Source organism: Rhineura floridana, chromosome 1 (assembly GCF_030035675.1).
Source record: "Rhineura floridana isolate rRhiFlo1 chromosome 1, rRhiFlo1.hap2, whole genome shotgun sequence".
Classification (NCBI taxonomy): domain Eukaryota; kingdom Metazoa; phylum Chordata; class Lepidosauria; order Squamata; family Rhineuridae; genus Rhineura; species Rhineura floridana.
Window position 1 is genome coordinate 283,125,219 of NC_084480.1, and position 22,688 is coordinate 283,147,906.

Genomic DNA, 22,688 nt, shown 5'->3' on the forward strand with positions numbered 1-22,688 from the left:
GTTATTCTGTGAAGCTGGGATTTGATGGTGGAGGTGAGGGTACCTCTTCAACAACAAAAGGGTAGAGAGAAGGGAGAAGAAGAAGGGAGAAAGTTCACAGGAAAGTTCCTGGGCAGAAATGAAGTCCTTTTGGTGTCCAAAGATTCCTGTTTGTGGAGGTGAAAAGCATAATCGCTTATGCTTCAACGATGTTTGAAAATTAACATAAAAACAAAGACTGTAAATCCTGTCTTCTTGACAGTGAATGGGTGTTAAAAGCTTTTAAAAGGTGCCAGCCCAGAAGAGTTTGTCTAAAATGTTTGCAAAATAGTTTCTAAAAAAAATCTTACTATGCTGTCCAGGTGAGATGGGGAAAAGAGAAGACATATATTTGGAAGGCTCTGCTGGCAAGAGCTTTCAGGCTATTAAAACTATTTGATTAGTAATTGTGAAGAGGGGGGAAGGAAAGAGTGATATTTAGGTGATCATATCTTGGCTAAACACTTCTGGAAGAAATCTAATGCTCTCGTTTACCTCTAAGTTTGCAAATGATAAGGGATAAGGTGGCAGAAATTTACAGTGAAAGGAGACTATATTCACCAAATGCTCTTGCAACTCAGCTTGCTTGGAACATGCATGCCTGGCATCCTGTAATAGAGTCTCTCTTGAGGCCTCTCCATGCCTAAATCAAAACTTCCTTCTGAGGTGCAGGTAATCACAGCACAAGCTGGATGTTTTTAGGAGTGCTTCATAACAAGGGGGAGGGCACAGAAAAGTCCTATTGTACGAGTGGAAGTCTGCTCACATAACTCTGAACACGGACTTCTTTTCATTTGTGGAAAGTGTATTCTGAATCCAAGTTTCTGTCTTTAAAAGTCCAAATACTCATAAATTGAATATTTTTTAAAAAACAATTGTCTTTTCAGACAGGAGGTTTATGCTTCAGGAGTACTGGAAATTTACCCCCAAAGGGAATTGCAAATGTACGCTTTGGAAAGCTAGTAAGTCATACTAATAATCATTTTGTTTGCATACTGCCAAAGTGTTTGCAGATGTTATACTCCAGGGGCTACAGTTACACGTAAAATGACCGCATACATACCCAGTAACAATGGGTAGTATTCAGTGCTAGTTGTACTTAGTAGACCTATTGAAGTTAATGGATACGAGTAACTTAGGTTCATTAATTTTGTTGGGTCTACTCTGTGTAGGACTTAGTTGACACTGTTATCTTTTCAGCACCAGGTCGAGACTTTCCTCTTCTCCCAGGCATTTTTAACAGCATTTGAATAGCATGTGTTTTAACTTGCCTATCGGTTTTTAAGGGTTTTAATTTTGTATGGTTTAAATTTGTGTACTTGTTTTTAATGTTTTTAATTGTTATAAACTGCCCAGAGCGCTCTGGCTATGAGGCGGTATCTAAATGCAATCAATCAATCAATCAATCAATCAATAATATAACCCAATATAAATGCATTCGGATCACAATGTAAATAAATCTGGTTGTATCCAATGCTAGTCCTACTCAAAATATAACCATTGAATTCACCTCTTAGTCATGTATTAGTTTAAGTGGTACTACCCTCAGTAGGACTAGCACTGAATACCAACATTCATAGTATTAGTATAAAAAGTATATATTCATAGTATGTTAGTATAAAAAAATCCAATACGTTTTATATCAAAACAACAATATGTAGTACAATAAATTAATTAGAAAATTCATACATTAATCCAATAGTTGATTAATCTAAAAATATAATTCATTATATTAAGCAAATAATGATACTTATTCATTATTAACCCCCCTTTAGTTGTGGTCCTCTGTTAACACATACCTGTCTGCCTTACGAAACACACATCACAGCTAGAAGCATTTATAGAAGCCTTTAAACCATACCTACCACCCACTAGCAGTAGAATACTCCAAAAGCAGACTGATGTGTCAGGGAATCAGAATAGTAGAGTTGGAAGAGGCCTACAAGGCCATCAAGTCCAACCCCCTGCTCAATGCAGGAATCCAAATCAAAGCATTCCTGGCAGATGGCTGTCCAACTGCCTCTTGAATGCCTCCAGTGTTGGAGAGCCCACTACCTCTCTAGGTAATTGGTTCCATTGTCGTATGGCTCTAACAGTGTCCTGCCCAGAGCTCGAGACGAGACGGAGGCAAGGCTGGATTAATTACTGCTTTATTAGAGTAACTGTTACATCAAAAGCAGTGCGCTTCATAGACCTGTCTATGCTAACTCACTACTGACTCTACCTAAGCTACCTAGGCATGCTCTGCAGCGTGTGGAGTAAGTTGACTCAGCACCCCAATCGGGGGTGCCGCCGAAATAGGAAAGGTCTTCGCTCGTAATCTCTGACTCCTCCGAAGTACCACCTTCTGACCGTCCCGCTTCTCACATCATCTCATGCGGGGTGAGGGGAGACGATCCTCCGGCTGTACATCTGACAGTACAGGCTCGCTAGGTGCCGACTCGACCTCAGGGGGTGGGGAGCAGGTTGGCGGAGAAGCGTTTGAAGTGCCAGGCTGGGAATCCCAGGGGAGGTGGAGTGGACGCGCACATGAGGTCGCTTCCCAACTGCTCCGTTGGAGCGCTTGCAGATGGAGCGGGATCCGTATCGACGGGAGGGCTGTCCATGGAAACTTGCAGGCTGTCAGCATCTCCCCCTCCCTCAATGCCCTCGAAAGCCTGGTCCTCCGACACCTCTACCTGTGGGAGCTGGGGCTCAACATCATCCCCCCATGCACTATTCTCCTCCACCCCCTGGGCTTGGGCTTGTTTGGGTAGGCTTCGTGAAAGTCTCTCACCAAGTCTGGCGCATGGACATCCTCAACTGCTTCCCAGGAATGCTCAGATGTATCATACCCCTTCCCGTGAATTAAATATCGAAGCCGTCCCCGGTGTTTCCGCGAGTCCAATACCTGCTCCATATTCTTCCTGCCCATTCGCCGCGAGGGGAGGTAGCGGCTCCACTGGCTCTCTGTGGGGATCAGGGGGGGTGTTCTAATGTCAGCAGGGAGCGATGAAACACAGGATGTATGTTGAAGATGGGAGGTAGTCTCAGGGAAGGCCACCGGGTTGATCTGAGCCTCCACTTCAAAGGGTCCCACCCTTTGATCCTCTAACTTATGACAGTATCCCTGCATCGGCAAGTAACGTGTAGACAGCCACACTCTGTCCCCCACTTGGATCAGAGGACCTTCCTGCCAATGCAGCCTTCTTATAATCCTCTCTTACCCGTTCAAGCTGTTCTCTCAACAGATGCTGCATAGCCTAAAGCTCTTGTATGAAATCCTCCGCCGCTGGGACAGATGGGCTGGCTCAGGGAGTGGCAAAAACCCAAGGGTGATACCCCAGATTAGCAAAAAAAGGGGTTTGTTGTGTAGTCATGTGTATGGCATTGTTGTAAGCAAACTCCGCTAGGGGCAAGAAGAATACCCAGTTATCCTGCTGATAGTTGACATAGCAATGCAGGTACTGTTCTAGCATGGCATTAACCCTTTCCATTTGTCCATCCGTCTATAGGTGATGGGACGATGAAAGTCTTAGCTCACTCCGCAGGATTTGCCACATTGCTCTCCAGAAACATGCCGTGAACTGTGTCCCTCGATCAGAGACCAAAACTTCCAGGAGACCGTGCAACTGGTTCACATGCTGCACATAAAATGGGCCATATCTTGAGCATTTGGGAGTCCCGCGCATGAAATGAAGTGTGCCATTTTTGTGAATATATCTACTACTACCAGCACTGTCATTTTCCCTTGCGAGGGAGGAAGGTCAGTGACGAAGTCCATGGTGACCATCTGCCAGGGTCCTTGGGGGTTCGAGAGTGGCTCTAAAAGCCCTGCGGGTCACCCAGTCGCGTGTTTGGCCTGAGCACAAGTGGGACAGGACAGGACAGGACGTTCCACTTCTCGCTTTATCCGAGGCCACCAGAACTCCCTGGCGAGTGCTTGTAAAGTTTTGTAGACTCCAAAATGTCCTGCGGCAGGGGAGTCATGACACTGACGCAGCACCTTGGCTCTCATCTCTCCGGGAGGCATGTACATGGCATCGTGGTGATATAGCACCCCTTCCTTCAGCACAAAATCCTTGTTATCCCCGAATGGTGGTGTCGCCACCTCTGAATACTTCTCTTTGGCGAATGGATCTTGCTCTTGCGTTGCCCGCAGATCCATCACCCAGGATTCTTGGCACGCTCCTGCTAGTATCTTCTCGGGGTATAATCAGTTGCAGCAGTCTCGGAATCAGTTCTTCTAGGTATTCCAGCTTGCAGGACAAAGTATCTGCTCGCTTGTTCTGAGCTTAAGGGATGTAGTGAATTTTGAAATGAAAATGAGCGAAGAACTAGGCCCAGCACACCTGTCTTTGGTTCAGCTTGCGGGCTGTGTGAAGGCTGTCCAGATTCTGGTGATCGGTGTGCACCTCGATCTTGTGCTGTGCTCCTTCCAGATGATGTCGCCAAGTCTCAAAGGCATCCCGGATGTCCAGCAACTCCTTTTCCCACACAGTGTAGTTTTGCTCTGAACTTGTCAACTTCCACAAGAAGTAGGCGTAGGGTCTTAACCCCCCCCCTTCAGTGCTGGTTGTAAAAGCACCACTCTGATGGCTATGTCCGACGCATCTGTCTCGACCACAAAGGGGCGTGTGGGATCTGCGTGTTGTACTATGGGCTCTGAGGCGAACTGCCCCTTCAACTCTTCAAAGGCTCTTTGTGTGGCTTCAGCCCAGCAAAAGGGCCCTGTCCCCTTCAAACAGTCCGTGAGGGGCGCTGTCTTGTCAGAGTAATTCGCGGTGAACCAGTGGTAGTAGTTGGCGAACCCCAGGAAATGCTGTAGATCCTTTTTGGTTCTGGGAGGTTGCCACATGAGAATGCAGTGGACCTTGCCCAGATCCATTTCTACTCCGGCTGGCGAAATGCGATATCCCAAAAAGTCCAGTGTGGTCAAGTTGAACCCGCACTTTTCCAACTTGGCATAGAGGCGATGTTCCTGGAGGCGCTGCAACACTGCCCGCACATGTTCTTCATGATCCTCTGGGGAGTCCGAACGTATCAGAATATCATCCAAATATGCGATCATGAATCGATCCAAATAGGCCCTGAAGATGTCAACCATGAAGTTTTGGAAGAGCTCCGGAGAACTGAATAACCCAAAGGGCATCACCAAGTACTCGGAACTGTCCATAGCGTGTCTTGAATGCAGTCTTCCACTTGTCTCCCTCCTTTATTCACACCAGGTTGTAAGCCCCCCTCAAGTCCAGCTTGGTATAGATCTTGGCTGACCGCAATCGCCCCAACATTTCTGTGATGAGCAGCAGGGGGTAACTGTTGGGGATGGTGATTTAATTCAGCGCCCGGTAGTCATTACACGGACATAATTCCCCATTCTTTTTCTTAACAAACAGCAAGGGTGCTCCTGCCGGGGATTGAGATGGTTGAATGAACCCCCTCTTCACGTTCGTGTCTAGAAATTTTCTCAGCGCCTCCAGCTCCGACAGGGAATAGATTCTCCTGCATGGGATCGTGCCCCTGGCATCAGGTTGATGGCACAGTCGTATGGGCAGTGGGGGGGCAGTTGATCAGCTTCCTTTTTGTCAAACACATCCCAGTACTCCTCATATTTCTTGGGTAAAGGAGTCCCCTCCTGCAGAACCGCTCCAGCCACGACATCAGGGTCGGGCTTCTTCCTAGGCTGGCAGTGCTGATGGCAATATTTTGAGGTGAACACCACCACCGCTTCGTCCCAGAAAATTGTTGGGTTGTGCTGTACCAGCCATGGCATCCCCAACACCACAGGAGAAACGGGACAAAGACGCCACATAGAATGACAGTTCCTCCACGTGCCCTGGGATCTCCATCCCTAGCACCTCCTTCTGCCTGGCCACAGTTCCTGACTTTAGGGGCTGCCTATCAATGGTCGCAACGGACAAGGGTTGTGCAAGCATCTGAAGGGGTATGCCATGCTCACGGGCAAAGTCACAGTCCATGAAACTCGGTGAAGCTCCACTGTCAATCGTGTTGGCTTGGAAATTCTGTCTTGTGGGCAGAGTCAGTCAAACCGGCATGAGTAGAGCAGCTTGCGATGGAAGGGGCTGCTGATGAGGCTGCTTCGTTGACTTGGCTTCCAACTCTTAGGTCTCTACGAGACCTGGGATCTGGAGTTCCTGGCACCAGGGCCTTTTCAGTTTTGGAAGGGCATCCTTGGGCCAGATGCCCCCCTTATCCGCAGTATAGACATAGCCCCTCCCTCCTGCGCTTCTCCTCTGACAAGCGTGGTCGGACTCTGCCGATTTACATGGGCTCCACCCCTGACGAGGTCGAGGTTCCCACGCTAGGAGGATAGCGGACATGAGGGAGAGGTGCCTGGGAACGGATCGGCTCCACTCTGCGCTCTAAACGGCAGCCCTTGAGATGACTGTCAATCTGCAAACACAACTGGATCAACTCTGACAAAGTACCGGGTGGGGGGGTGCGCACCAAGTCATCCAGCACCTCCGGACTCAGACCATTCCGATAAAAGTACATCAATGCTGGGTCATTGTATTCAGTCTCTTGGGCTAAGACACGGAAAGTATTAGTGTAGACCCCCACAGATTCCTTTCCTTCTTTCAGAGTTTCTAGCTGGCAGGCGACCGTCTCCTTCCGTTGAGGATCACGGAACATTTTGTTCATGGCCGTGATGAAGGCGGTATATTGACCCAGAACAGGGTCATTTCTGATCAAGTATGGGGTGGCCCATTTGGCGGCCTCCCCTTCCAGAAGACGGATGAACGCCACCTTTTAGTCGTCTGTGGGAAACTCGGCTTGACGTATGCGTATGTATAGTTCACACTGGGCAAGGAACATGGTGAACTGGTCACTCTGGCTGCCATAAGAGGAGGGTAGCCCCACGGGAGACTTGATTCAGGCAGGCAGCGTGGCTGCCGGTGCCGTGCTTCCCTGGGATATCAGGGCTCAAAGGTCCTGGTTCTCGAGTTGTAAGTTCTGGGTCGCGGCTTGGAGGTTCTGGAGCTCGGCATACAAGGCTTCAATGGTCACTGGAAGTTCCCCTTCGGCGGCACCACTAGTCTCCATGTTGTCAGTCATGGGAGTGTTGGGGAAGAGAGATGGAGGCTGAGTCAAGCTGTCCTGCCCAGAGTGCAAGACACGAGACGGAGGCGAGGCTGGAATCAATTCTTGCTTTATTAGAGAAATGGTTACATCAAAAGCAGTGCACTTCATAGACCTGTCTATGCTAACTCACTATTGACTCCACCTGAGCTACCTAGGCATGCTCTGCAGCGTGTGAAGTAAGTTGACTCAGCACCCCAATCGGGGGTGCTGCCTTAAATAGGAAAGGTCTCCACTCGTAATCTCTGACTCCTCCAAAGTACCACCTTCTGACCGTCCCGCTTGTCGCATCGTCTCACTCAGGGTGAGGGGGGACGATCCTCTGGCTGTTCATCTGACTGCACAGGCTCAGTAGGTGCCGACTCGACCACAGAGGGCAAGGAGCATGTTGGCAGGGAAGCGTTTGAAGTGCCAGGCTGGGAATCCCAGGGGGTGGAGTTGGTGCGGACGTAAGGTCGCTTCCCAATGACTCTGTTGGAGCGCTTGCAGATGGAGCAGGATCCGCGTCGACTGGAGGGCTGTCCATGGGAATTTGCAGGCTGACAGCAACTCCTCCTCCCTCAACGCCCTTGAAAGCCTCGTCCTCCTCCGACACCTCTCCCTGGGGAAGCTGTGGCTCAGCAAACTGTTAGGACGTTTTTCCTAATGTTCAGTCAATGTTCAATCTAAAACAGAGTAGATGCAATGGTGCCCTCTCGGTATAGTTAATGTATCCACTGCAGTTCAATCCTCCCACAACCACTGTGGCATTAAAATAGAACATGTCGTTGAGTTAAGGTCCCACTGTTGTCCCTCAAGCGAAAACAATTTGGACTGCTGTAACAGCTTGATTTTTTTTGTTCTTCTTTATAGGGTATCACCTTGATATCAGCATGGTTTTTGAAAAACCTGCAAGCATCTGCAGCTGCTTGCTGGGTAAGTTTTGAAGAAGAATTTTCTCATTGAACAAGATTACTGATAAATTATGTGTATTAGTAATATTTCTTACTTTGGGGTTTTAACCTATTAACCTGTGTGTTCCACGGATAACTTGTGTATTGAAACCTGGTTGCAGCTTCTCTTGATACTGACAGGTATTGACTTTATCATAGAATCATAGAGTGGGAAGGGGCGTATAAAGCCATGGAGTCTAACCCCCTGCTCAATGCAGAAATCCAGATTGAAGCATACCCGATAGGTGACTGTGCAGCTGACTTTTGAAGGCCTCCAGTGTTGGAGAGTGTCAGGCCCCTTCCTGTCAGGATCCCACCTCAGGTGCCACATGCTAGGATCCTGCCTGTGGTCACTGCCTTGTCACTGTCCCACCTCAAGGTCCTGGTCTTTAAATGGTTCTCACTGGCTCTAGCAAAGATCTCTCAAGATCCCACTGCTAGGCAGCACCACCAGTCACTCCCTGTAATTCAATATTGCCTTGAGACTGTGCCTTAGTCTCCTCCTGGCCTATTGATACTTTGTGTCTGGGTGCACTTGCAGGCCACAACCCCCTGTATCTTTGTGCTTATTATACAGCCACGAGAGTGGCTGTATACTATAGCCAGCGGGGATTTTTCACATTCAGCAATGTTAAATTGAAAATACCCCCATGCCATTCTGATGTTTCCTATAAGCTCATTTCAAAACAAAACCTTACATAACTTATAGTCCTGAACTCAGAAATGCTTGCTTAACAACCCTGTCAATTTTCATGGTGATACACAAAACAGGCAGAGAGAATAGACAGTTCAAAGTGTAAAAAGAGAGAGAAAAACCTCAGAGCCCTTTTGGACTTTTTTCTCTGTTCTCATAATCTGTTGAAATTCATTAAAAATCAGCCATGTTCACAGAGTACCTGTAATCCTAATACTGACGTTGCCCCATACTCTGACCTTCATCTGCTGCAGTTTAAAAGTTTAAAAAATGCCTGGCTGATTTTTAATTAATTTAATAAATTTTGGCTGGGACCCAATGATAGCGCAGAGCATGCTCAGTAAGAACCAACTGTCAGAGTTTTAAAAGCCTCACAGCTGCTGGGCTTGCCTAATCAGAGGGCCACACCCACACCAGACTTTGATTTAATGTGAGACAGTCATGGCTTCCCTCAAAGAATCCTGGAAAGTGTAGTTTGTGAAGGGTGCTAAGAGACTCCTATTCCCCTGAAAGAATGGTTTAACAGTCAGCCACTCTGATTGAAGGTCTGTGAGGGGAACAGGGCATCTCCTAGCAACTCCCAGCACCCTTCACTAACTACACTTCCCAGGATTCTTTGAGAGAAGCCATGACTGTCCAAAGTGAAATAAAGGCCTGGTGTGGATGTGGCCAGGGAAAGCTTTGGTTTAAATTTGGGTGGGAGGCTACATGTGTCTGCTGTAGAATAAAAAGGTGGGGGAAAGCCTGAAAAAGAATGATTCTGTTTACAATGTTTTCCTTTTGGAAAGGAAAGGGGCTTCCCTTCTGCCCAGTGCCCACCCACCCAATCTCCTCCCCTCCCACTCCCTGCCCCTTCCCTGGGTCAGTGTTGGACTACGACCTGGGATACCAGGGTTCGAATCCCCACACAGCCATGAAGCTGACTGGGTGACCTTGGGCCAGTCACTGCCTCTTAGCCTCAGAGGAAGGCAATGATGAAATCACCTCTGAATACCGTTTACCATGAAAACCCTATTCAAAGGGTCGCAGTAGGTGGGGATTGACTTGAAGGCAGTCCATTTTCATTTTCAAACATGATTGCATAGAAATAAATCCCACTGAACTCAAAAAATATGCAAATGATCAAACCCACCCTCCCTTCTCTTTCCTCCTATCCCCTCCTCTTGCCCCTTTCCTCCCCCTTCCTTTGCACCTCTCTCCCCTTCCTCCTCCCCCCTCCTCCCCTTCCTCCTCCCCATGGTCAGTTTTACCTATCTTAAACATGATTGCACGGAAGTAAATACCATTGAACTCTATAAGCATGCAAATGATCAAACCTGCTCTCCCCTCCACCTTCCTTTGCCCCCCTCCAATACGCTCCTTCCCACTCCCACTCCTCCTCCCCCATGGTCAGTGTTTCCTATCCTAACCAAGATTGCATTAGGAGTAAATCCTATTGAAAATAAGCATGCAAATGATCAGATCTGCTTTTCCCCTCTCCTCTCCTCTCCCTTCCTCCTCCCCTACCCACTCCAGCCCTCCCTCCCTCCGTCCCCCGGTCAGTTTTACCTATCCTAAGCATGATTGCATGGGAGTAAATTGCACTGAATTTAATAAACATGCAAATGATCACACCTGTCCTTCTCCCCTCTCCATCCTGCCTCCTCCCCTCCCAGACCTCCCCTCTGCATTTCCTCTCCTCCTTCTCCCCTCCCCATCCTCTGTGGTCAGTTTCACCTATCCTAAGCATGATTGCAGGGGAGTAAATCCCATTGAACTCAATAAGCATGCAAATGATCCATCCATTCTCAGCAAGCTTGCACAGGATCCCATTTCTTACCTCCCGGATTAAAAAGCAGGGAAATTCACTAATAGGCAAAAAACCTTGTGGTTTAAGAACATACCTATAGCCCACAGCTATTCTATCAAACTTTAAAAAGCAGGGAAATTGGGCAGCTATAGTGAATGCACCAGGGGAGCAGGAGACCTGAACTCCTCTCTGAGATATTGGACTGCCCTACAAATTTGTCAAAATGCAAACACCATTTGGGTTGGTCTTTCACAGTCCAATCCACTTGCTGTGTAGCTTGGAAGAATTTGGTAACATGTGCCTCTGAGCATATGGTGAGTGGTGGCAACATCTGCACTCAGCCCAAATAATAGAAAGAAGACATGTGCTGTGCTGATCTTGTTTTAGCAGGGAGGAAGCAACATTATTAAGACAGTTGATATAGTTCAGATGGTCACTTTGAATATGTCTGATTTCCTTTGCAATTTTAGTGAAGTTTCCTATAGGAAATCATTTTCTTTTGTTTCTATTTCTGTGAATATGTGAAATACAGTAACTCTTTGCAAAATTTATTCTAAAAAAACTCCAAACATAATTGTGGAATAATGGCACTGACTTCTGCAGAATAGTCTCCAGTGGACCTCAGGAGTGTCTCAATTTGCACAAGATAAAACAGTGGGAGGTGAAATATATTCTAGCAAAATGCTAGATGTGCTCTATGTTTTTAATTGACTGTGCCCACCTTGCCTTAAATGAAGTGGTTTAAACATAGCAGGCTGAAAATATGCATCCTCTTTTTTCCAACAGCTAGAGTCATTGCTGAAGTAGCAACATATTGGAATCAGTCTGATTTTTCATCAAACTGCAGGTCCAAATTCCACTGTTAATGCACCCAAAATAGAAATAGAACGTAACCTCCAATTTGAAACACAAAAGGCTGTCTTCACCATCATATGACACTGACCAATAAAAAGGCTTTGAAATTAATAAAAATAAATTTGACACAGATTTCTGGGATGAATAATGAGGGAAATAAAATTTTCTAGTGTAGATTCTCTGTAGAAACATTAATAACACAGGAAAGAAGCAAAGTAAGAAGAACACCAGCAAACATACAAAAATATAATTCTCTATCTTTGGAGATGGCAAGTGTTGCCACCACTCACCATATGCTCAGAGGCACATGTTACCAAATTCTAATAGGTTTTTTGCTTATTAGTGAATAAAGAATACAGCCCTGGGTAGCTCTGGATACTTGATGATGTTACACTATCTCTTCACTGCTGTCACCATTGATACTGTTTCTCAACCTTGGTATATGCCCTGCCCACGCTTCTGGTCTGTGTAACCCAGCCAAGGATCAGGCGTTCTGGTAAACCAAGAAATATTTATTTATATACACAGGAATAACAAGATTACTTAAAGGTATAGTTAACAAGTGTATGGTTTCATCAGATGCATTTCTCTTTATATTTCTAGTTGTCAATAACCTGCTTCACTACCAGCGTAATCCAATCCAACCCACAAAACCAACCAACAGCCTCCCTCAGAACTCCCACCAACAGAACTCTTCCCCCAACCATCATCCTCTCATTTATACCTTCAGAAACTGAAACGCTCAGCCAATCATAATACAACATTCTCCAACATTCCAGCGCATGTACTCCCCCCTCTCACTCAGTCCACTTACCATATACACTCTAATAAAACCACACTTACCATATTTACAGTCATATATACACAGGGACATCACAGAGAGCCCACCACCTCCCTAGGTAATCGGTTCAGTTGTTTTACCGCTCTACCAATTAGGAAGTTTTCCTGATGTTCACTTGAAATCTGGTTTCCTGCAACTTGAGCCCATTATTCTGCATCCTGTGCTCTGGGACAATTGAGAAGAGATTCTGGCCTTCCTTTGCGTGACGACCTTTCAAGTACTTGAAGAGTGCTATCATATCTCCCCTTAGTCTTCTCTTCTCAAGGCTAAACTTGCCTAGGTCTTTCAGTCTCTCCTCATAGGGCTTTGTTTCCAGTCCCCTGGTCATCTTTCTTGTCCTCCTCTGAATCTGTTATTTTGTCACATTCTTCTTAAAATGTGGTGTCCAGAACAGGATGCAGTACTCAAGATGAGGCCAACCATTGCCAAGTAGAGGGGAACTAATACATTATGCTATTTGGAAACTATACTTCTATTAATGCAACCTAAAATAGCATTTGCCTTTTTTTGCAGCCACATCACACTGTTGGCTCAAATTCAGCTTGTGATCACCAGCAATTCTGAGATCCTTCCGCATGTAGTACTGCTGAAACAAGTATCCCCCATCTTATAACTGTGCACTTGGTTTTTTTTCCCTAGGTGTAGAACTTTCCACTTATTCCTGTTAAAATTCATTCTGTTGTTTTCAGCCCAATACTCCAGTCTATTAAGATCACTTTGAAATTTGTTTCTGTCTTCCAGGGTATTAGCTGTCCCTCCCAATTTTATATCATCTGCAAATTTGATAAGCATTCCCTGCACCTCCCCATCCAAGTCATTAATAAAAATGTTGACGAGCACTGAGCCCAGGACTGAGCTCTGCAGTAGCCCACTTGTTAACTTCCCCCAGTTTGAGAAGGAACACTTTATCACTTCTCCACTGGCTGCTCTTCTGTGCTGCAGAATGTCTCTTTCCAATCTTACTTAAAGCTTCCCAGTGCATTAAAAACAAAATTGAAGAGTGCCAGAAATGTTAATAAAATTGTATATTCAGTTTTGAAATATCTTTACAATCTGGTAACGGTTGTCTTTGGCTTATTTCCTTGCAGCTGTACTCCAACCTTACATCTTGCCAAGCACTTGGAAATATGTGTGTGATGAACATGAATAGTCTGAGCTCTGCCAACACAGATGCATGTGGTCTATTTCAATATGTCTATGCAAATACTGCTGGACTTGGTACTGTTCATTCAATATCATTTTGGTGTGTGGCATTTGCTATTCATTTTTATTCATATATGCTAGATATTTTCTAGAAATTAATAGCGAGTGATAGGCTACAATAAACATCACATAACTGTTTGCAGGAGACAGAGCCTTCCATGGCTGTACTATGGTGACCAGCCAGGATTAGCTTCACAGGTTCTTGACACAACCCAGTTTCCTACTAGCTTCACTTTTAAAGGAACAAACAAGGTAAGTTCATTAAAAGTATCGGGTTATCTATGTTTTATCTATATTTCACAAGTATATCTGCTAGGTCCTAAACTGACATAGTTTTCTTGATGGTCTTCCCAGCCAAACCGACCTTTCATTTTACCCAAAGAAGCTGAATTCTTTTCAAACACTTTATTACTGAGTTTATGTGCAATAGCTCAGCCAGTACCCAGCAGGAAGCAGAGCTTACAGGCAGACTGATAACAGACAGATGCTCATGTATCACATATAATGTAAACTATCAAATAAGTGTTAATTTCTAGACCAGAGATTCTCAAACTGTGGTCCATGGACCATCAGTGGTCCATGAGCTTCATGCTGGTGGTCTGTGGTATGTCTGTGAAGGTCTGGAGCTGAAACTGCTCCCTCTTCGTTGCTCTTAGGCTTTGCACTGTGGGTTCAGCTTCCCTTCCTCAGGGCGAGCAGAGCATACCACATTCCCGTTTGTCGTACTTTCTTCTAAATCTTCCTTTTGGGATGGGGAAGATTACTGGATGTGAAAAGTACCTTTCACTAGGAGGTGGAGAGGGGTAGCAGCCTCTTTTAGCCAGCCCTCCAACTCTAACTATGGTGGCTGCAAAAGGTGGGTAGTCTATCTCTCCCTCCTCACCCTTGGTATCCATTCTGGTGGCCCTTCCCGCCCTTTCTCTCTTCTAGAGTTTGCGCATGCCTGTGTGCCAAGGCAGTTGCAAGTGAGGGCTTCACTAACCACTCTCTCCCTTTTTCACAACTGCTGCCGTCCCCTCTTACACCTTCCACACATCCTTTTCCCTCCCCCCCCGTTTTCTAGCCTCCTTTAATGTATCACCAAAACCCTTCAAAAGTGAAAGTGTTTCTCCTCAGCTGCCTGAAATTGAGTGAAGGGGGGGAATAAGAGATTTCAAGGCTGCAAACCATGATGCTTACTTGCAAGTAAGGGCCATAGAACACAGTTAAGCTTCCTTTTGAGTAAAGGTGCATAGGATGTTAAGGTTGCAGTCCTAGGCACTTTTACTATTGATCTCCGTGGGGTTTACTTCTGAGTAAATATGCATGAGATCGGCTACATGACTTATTTATTTATTTATTTATTTTCATTTCTAGACCGCCCATAGCTAATAGCTCTCTGGGCGGTGTACAAAATGAGATTAAAATACAATATAGAATAAAATCAGTAACAAAGGAACACATTAACTAAAAACATAAACATAAAGCATGATAAGGTTTGTAAAGAAAAAGGAACAAAATAGATATGACCTGGGGAAGGGAAAAGGCGGCGGAGGAAAAGGGGAAATACTGGCAGGTTTTGAGGGATTTTTTGTAGATAACGGAGATCATATGTGGAGTGCTTTTACAAACCTTTTCAGCTTTTTCCACTCCTTACACTGATTTTTTGTCTTTGGCAACCAGTCCCATCTACACCTCAGCAAATACCTTCAATTTGTGTTCCATGTGCATCCATTGCATTAAATAATCATGTTGATTTGTCATTGTGTTCTTATTGCTTCTTTTGTTTCTTATATATTGTATTACAATTTGAATTTCATAGAATTCAATACAACAAAATACAATATATAAGATGTAAAAGAAGCTATAAAAATACAATTAAAAATCATACAGCATCTAGCACAGTGCATGACGATTGCTACAACAGGCAGACCCTTGGTAATGTTAAAGTGGTCCATGGGGGAAAAAATTGGGAGCCCCTGTTCTAGACCAAACAAGTAGTAGTGCCAGGGAGGGGGAGAGTTCTGGGCCAGGGTGTTGTTTGTTGAAACAGTTCTAACTTACACTTCAGGATCATGTTGGATCCTGGTTTATTATTTAGAATTCTGCTTTCATTTCATTGATATGTTTTTAGTTAAAATATGGTCATTGTTCCCATCATAGTTTGAGGACAGCAAAATTAACTTTTCACATTTTCATGATAATTGTTTTTGGAGCTAGATGATGAAGGGGAGGTTTACATTTGATAACTGAATTTCTTTAACATTGTTTTACAAAATTGCAGAAGAGGTATACTAGTTGTTTTTTATTCCCAGTTCTTAAAGCATTTTAATTTTGTTGACAGAATATAAAATTGCAGTTTATTGCAGCTTCATATGATGCAGAAGGAAATTTTCTTAAATGGCAGTATTTAGAAGGTGGTGTTCTGCAGGTAAGCTTGTCTTTATTTTTTATAATACATAATGGATTATGTTTAGACCAGTGAAGCGCATGAGGAAAATAATGAAAATATCACCTGGTGTTAATTTTGGAAACATTGCTTTTTGTGTGTGCCATGAATAGTATCTAGTGTATCTCTTCTTTCCATAGCTACATAGTTTGCAATCTCTGCAAATTAGCAAAGAAGAAAAAATGGCTCAGAACATGCAGAGATCAACATAAGCTGAATCTGGTCTATTTACTTAAGTGTCTAGTAAAACTTTGTGAACATAGAGCTTTCTCTGATGTTGAAGTGAATATGGCAGCCCTTGTTCACAGAGAGTTTTGAGTATGCATTGGAGCCCCTATGTGCTTGCTGGAGCCACTAAATAAAGGACTGTTTGATTAATTATCATTATTTTTTTGTTGTCTGCAAATCATAGAATCATAGACTAGTAGTTGGAAGGGGCCTATAATGCCATTGAGTCCAACCCCCTTCTCATTGCAATAATCCAAGTTAAAGCGTGCCCGACAAGTCCAGCTGCCTCTTGAAGGCCTCCAGCATTAGAGAGCCCACCACCTCCCTAGGTTATTGGTTCCATTGTTGTACCACTCTAACAGTTAGGACATTTTTCCTGGTGGTTAACTGAAATCTGGCTTCCTGTAACTTGAGCCCATTATCCTGTGTCCTGCACTCTGAGATGATCGAGAAAAGATCCTGGCCCTCCCCTGTGTGACAACTTTTCAAATACTTGAAGAGTACTATCATATCTCCCCTCAGTCTTCTCTTCTCAATGCTAAACATGTCTAGTTCTTTCAGTCTCTCCTAACAAGACCTTGTTTCTAGTCCCTTGATCATCCTTGTTGCCCTCCCTTGAACCTGTTCCAGTTTGTCTGCATCTTTCTTAAAGTTTGCTGTCCAGAACTGGATGTAGTACTCAAGATGAGGCCTAACCAGTGCCAAATAGAGAACTAGTCCTGCACACAATTTGGAAATTATACTTCTGTTAATGCAGCCTAAAATAGTTTTTGCCTTTTTTGCAGCCACATCGCACTGTTGGCTCATACTCAGCTTGTGATCAACAAGAATTCTAAGATCCTTCTCGCATGTAGTATTGCTGAAACAAGTATCCCCCATCTTATAATTATGTATTCGGTTTCTTTTTTCTAGGTGTAGAACTTTGCACTCATCCCTGTTAAATTTTATTCTGTTGATTTCAGCCCAATACTCCAGCCTATCAAGATCACTTTGAATTTTGTTTCTGTCCTCCTGGGTATTAGCTGTCCCTCCCAATTTTGTGTCATCTGCAAATTTAATAAGAGTTCCCTGCACCTCGTCATCGAAGTCATTATTAAAAATGTTGGAGAGCACTGGGCCCAAGACTGAGCCCTGTGGTACCCGGCTCGTTACCTCCCCACAGTTTGAGAAAGAACCACTGATAAGCACAAGTGTTCATGTTTTATACACATTTGCTTTATTGATCACTTACACATGAAGTTAGCAGAAGGAATTGAGATGACTGAGGTTACATTTCTTTTTCCATCTACATATGGCATAGTCAAACCTGCTTGTCTCTTCCGAAATGTTTCAAAACTCTGGTGGAAGACAACGTTCCACAAGGGGGGGACCATTGATGGCCTTTAAAGGACCATCTACTGTCACAATACTTTCTTCTGGTACTTTTAAAACTTCTCTTTATCTTTTTTTAAAAAGTAATAGGTACAGCTGTTTTTTGTTTAGAGGATTGAGAAGACTGCACTGAAGAATGCCAAATGTTTCATTATTATTATTTTTTTAATGTAGCTTTGCCCAGACACACTAACTAAACTGAATGCTGCTTACATTTTTGGGACAACTTACCAACAAAAAGTAAGCATAATCTAAAACTGTTGTTAAATATTTTCATACGAACTGTAGAAAAGGAGAAGCAACGTGATGGGTGGTCTCGTGCCATTCTCCTGTGAGGAAAAGTTACTGCATTTGGAGCTTTTTCATTTAGAAACAAGGCAAGCAGGGTAGGAAGGACAGGAAGTTAGGTATGGTGTGGAGAAAGAAAAGAGATACATTTTTCTCTTTCTGTCATACAACTAGAACCAGGAGTCATCTAATGAAGTTGAATGTTGGGAAATTCAGGACAGTAAAAAGCACGTATAGTTAAACTGTAAAATTCATTAATGCTAGATATAGTGATAGATACCAACCTGGACAACTTTAAAAAGGGATTATGCAGATTCATGGAGGGTAAGGCTGTCAATGACTACTAGTCATGATTGCTATATACTACCTCAGGAATAAAAGCAGGAGATGGCAAATTATACCCCCAAGCTGGGCTTGAGGGTATACAATGGGAATCTGACTGACACTGTGGAAAACAGAGTGCTGGACTAGATTGGCCATTGGTCTGACCCTCCAGAGCTCTTCTTAAGTTCTTAAGAGGATAAATAGAGCTATTTTTTCAAGTCTGAAGTCCTGCTCGGCAGCACAATTTTTGAAGCAGATTGAATCATTTCTCTGTACCGTTATTTTGATTGTTAGAAAGTAACTACATGTCTATGCTTTTCAATCTGTGAAAGGGAAGTATTTATTAATGATTTCATGGGATGAATTTGCAACTTCTAAGTTTTTCAGGGATTTTTTATTGAATATGGAAGATACGTATTTTATTCTAGTTAATTTTGACTTTATGCTTTTTTGTACAGTGTACAGTCTCGGTTTCCAAAATTTTAAAGGATTTTTCTAATCCTATGTTTTATGATGTATTCCTTGAATATTATGATGAAGATGATGGACAACAGTATCTTTGGGCAGTGCCAGTGTTAAACTTAAATCTTCAGTATAATGAAATGTTTGTGAACCAAGGTAAAAATATTCTGACCCTGTTCTCAGTGAGTTGATTTAGTTTATATACCTTGTTACTTTAATACGTTCCATAATTCTAGTTATGTGATAAATCTATTGTTTCACTCTATCTGTAATCGTATTTAGGATCTACTATCACACTAGTCTTTTGTACACAGTGGCCTTGTTTGGATATGATGTTCAACTGTGGTAAGGTCAGAAATAGGGGACATTTTTTCTGCCAAGGGCCATAGTTCCTTGTAGTGTTTCAAGGTTCCATACCAGCACTGGGTGGTGCCAGAGCAACACCACATTCTTTGTTCCTCTCAAGAATCTTGTGAAAGAAAAAGTTTGGGGTGGTGATAATCTAAAGAAGAGAGAAGGGTGGCAATGATCTTAACTTTAGCATTACATGAATGAGCCTTAGGCTTGTGCACTCTCCCTTCCCCTCATCACCAGTGCAGAGGAGATAAGAAGCTTTCACTTCTGATTTCAATTAACTACAGGTTACTGTTACATCCATACCCTAAACTGTGGTTAATCTTAACTATTATTTATCGAAAGAAACCAACTTCATAAACTACTGTTTTAAGTTGGCCCATTTCAGTAAAGCATTGTTAAGATTAACCACAGCTTGACCAGGATTGAACATAGCTCTAAATAGTTTGTTAAAAACAGAAGCATTTTTTTAATCTTCTCATGGCCTTGCCAGAGGAGGAGGAGGGGAGAAAGTAGAAAGACACACAATCCTGAGACTCATTCACATAACACTACAGCATAATTTAGAGTTATGTCCAAACAATTTCATTGACTTCAGGGAGAAACTGATGTAATTTATATGAAGAGGTGGTTGATTTTGAAATGATTGTCAGAATTGTGAGAGATAATTTTTATTATACAGCCACAAGAGTGGCTGTATACTATAGCCAGCGTGGATTTTTCACATTCCGCAATGTTAAATTGAAAATACCCCCCATGCCATTCTGATGCTTCCCATAAGCTCATTTCAAAACAAAATCTTACATAACCTATAGTCCTGAACTCAGAAAGGCTTGCTTAGCAACCATGTAAATTTTCATGGCAATACACAAAACAGGCAGAGAGAACAGAGAGTTCAAAATCTAAAAAGAGAGGGAAAAAACCCAGAGCCTTTTGGACTTTTTTCTCTGAGAGTTCTCATAATCTGTTGAAATTCATTAAAAATCAGCCATGTTCACAGAGTACCTGTAATCCTAATACTGACTTTGCCCCATACTCTGACCTTCACCTTCTGCAGTTTAAAAGTAAAAAAAATGCCTGGCTGATTTTTAATTAATTTAATAAATTTTGGCTGGAAGCCAATGATAAGGGTGAGCATGCTCAGTAAGAACAAACTGTCAGTGTTCTAAAAGCCTCACAGCTGCTGGGCTTGGCTAACCAGGGGGCCACACCCACACCGGACTTTGATTTCATGTGAGACAGTCATGACTTCCCCCAAAGAAGCCTGGCAAGTATAGTTTGTGAAGGGTGCTCTCAGCTCCTATTCCACTGACAAGAGTTCCAGTGGCCAGAGTGGTTTAACAGTCAGCCACTCTGATTGAAGGTCTGTGAGGGGAACAGGGCGTCTTCTAGCAACTCTGAGCACCCTTCACTAACTACACTTCCCAGGATTCTTTGAGAGAAGCCATGACTGTCCAAAGTGAAATGTGGATGTGGCCAGGGACTGCTTCAGTTTGAATTTGGGTGGGAGGCTACATGTGCCTGCTGTAGAATAAAAAGGTGAGGGAAACGCTGAAAAGCAATTATACTGTTCACAATGTTTTCCTTTTGGAAAGGAAAAGGGATTCTCCTCCCCTCCCCGCCCCTCCCCTGGGTCAGTGTTGGACTAGGACCTGGGAGACCAGGGTTCGAATCCCCACACAGCCATGAAGCTGACTGGGTGACCTTGGGCCAGTCACTGCCTCTCAGCCTCAGAGGAAGGCAATGGTAAAACTACCTCTGAATACCATGAAAACCCTATTCAAAGTGTCGCCATAACTTCGGTCGACTTGAAGGCAGTCCATTTCCATTTTCAAACATGATTGCACAGAAATAAATCCCATTGAACTCAAAAAGTATGCAAATGATCAAACTAGGGTTGGCAGACCCAGCCTCCAAGAGTTGTGCAGGGGGGAAGGGAGAATTTCACCTTGGGGGTTTTCCCATTACAGTGTTGCAAGAAAGCCTGCACTTGGCTGAATTTTCTCTTCTCTTAAAGATACAGAATCATTCTCAGGCCCTGAGCCTGGCAACCCTAGATCAAACCCACCCTCCCTTCTTCCTCCTATCCCCTCCCTCTTGCCCCTCCCTTCCCCCTTCCTTTGCCCCTCCCTCCCTATCCCCTTCCAATCTCCTCCTTCCCCTTCCTCCCCCCCTTCCTCCTCCCCATGGTCAGTTTTACCTATCTTAAGCATGATTGCATGCAAGTAAATACTGTTATGAGCATGGAGATTGGGATGGATGATTCCTGTGGGTCCCCTTCCCACCTCTGATTTGGAATCCTATGCCTTGGGGACAGAAACTCACTCTGCTGGTCAGATGAGTCTCTCCTTTGTTAACCAAATAGATTGGCCATGTAAGATAATGGGCCTATCAGTTGCCCAGCAATGGTGAATGGGCCAGGAAGACCCTTTTGTCATCGAAACTCTTCAGGAGAGCATCCACCCCTTCCTGGAGCCCAGCAGAGACTTGTAGTTTTGAGTTGTGTCTAGAGAATTGCTGGGAACTGGAAGGCAGGCAGAGAGACTGGCTCTCTGCACCATGGCCTTTGAGGTACCTCCTGCAACCCAGATGGAAAAGCTGGATATTGGACTGCTGATGCCTTGAACCCCTCCATTGGGAAGCTCAGGTTGGAATGTGTGTAAATAAATAAACCATATTTCATAGACACTGCAGTCTCCGCTGACCTTCTTTCCCAAAGGACACCAAACCCTGGAGGAGCGCAGGGACCCTGGAAATCTCACCGCTCAGAGATTGGGGGAGGCGCGCAACAATACCATTGAACTCTATAAGCATGCAAATGATCAAACCTGCCCTCCCCTCCCCCTTCCTTTGCCCCCTTCCAATATGCTCCTTCTCCCCCTCCTCCCCCATGGCCAGTTTTTCCTATTCTAACCATGATTGCATAGGAGTAAATCCCATTGAACTCAATAAGCATGCAAATGATCAGACCTGCTTTTTCCCCTCCTTCCCCTCTCCTCTCCCTTCCTCCTCCCCCCTCTTCCTTCTTCCTCCTCCCCTGCCCACTCCAGCCCTCCCTCCCTCCCCCCAGTCAGTTTTACCTATCCTAAGCATGATTTCAGGGGAGTAAATCCCACTGAACTCAATAAGCATGCAAATGATCAAACCTGTCCTTCTATTCCCCTCCCCCTCCTGCCTGCTCCCATCCCAGTCCTACACTCTGCCTTTCCTCCCCTTCTCCTGCCCTCCCCATCCTCTGTGGTCAGTTTCACCCATCCTAAGCATGATTGCAGGGGAGTAAATCCCACTGAACTCAATAAGCATGCAAATGATCCATCCATTCTCAGCAAGCTTGCACAGGATCCCATTTCTTACCTCCCGGATTAAAAAGCAGGGAAATTCACTAATAGGCAAAAAAACCCTTTCGGTTTAAGAATGTACCTATAACCCACAGATATTTCTATCAAACTTTAAAAAGCAGGTAAATTGGGCAGCTATAGTAAATGCACCAGGGGAGCAGGAGACCTGAACTCCTCTCTGAGATACTGGACTGCCCTACAAATTTGTCAAAATGCAAACACAATTTGGGTTGTTCTTTCACAGTCCAATCCACTTGCTGTGTAGCTTGGAAGAATTTGGTAACGTGCCTCTGAGCATATGGTGAGTGGTGGCAACACCTGCACTCAGCCCAAATAATAGAAAGAAGACGTGCTGTGCTGATCTTGTTTTAGCAGGGAGGAAGCAACATTATTAAGACAGTTGATATAGTTCTGATGGTCACTTTAAATATGTCTGATTTCCTTTGCAATTTTAGTGAAGTTTCCTATTGTTGTTGTTAGGTG

General features: G+C 44.2%; 1 protein-coding gene across 4 annotated transcripts in view; it reads left to right on the forward strand.

The window, feature by feature from the left end:
* Window positions 1-22,688, forward strand: part of TMEM67 (transmembrane protein 67) — a 66,125-nt gene that overhangs the window by 11,041 nt on the left and 32,396 nt on the right. For all 4 annotated transcript variants that reach the window (XM_061602971.1, XM_061602943.1, XM_061602952.1 and 1 more), the window contains exons 6-12: window positions 906-980; window positions 7,951-8,013; window positions 13,298-13,452; window positions 13,556-13,664; window positions 15,736-15,822; window positions 17,614-17,679; window positions 18,510-18,669. In XM_061602971.1, the coding sequence (XP_061458955.1) occupies window positions 906-980; window positions 7,951-8,013; window positions 13,298-13,452; window positions 13,556-13,664; window positions 15,736-15,822; window positions 17,614-17,679; window positions 18,510-18,669 (715 nt within the window). The remainder of the gene's footprint in view (window positions 1-905; window positions 981-7,950; window positions 8,014-13,297; window positions 13,453-13,555; window positions 13,665-15,735; window positions 15,823-17,613; window positions 17,680-18,509; window positions 18,670-22,688) is intronic.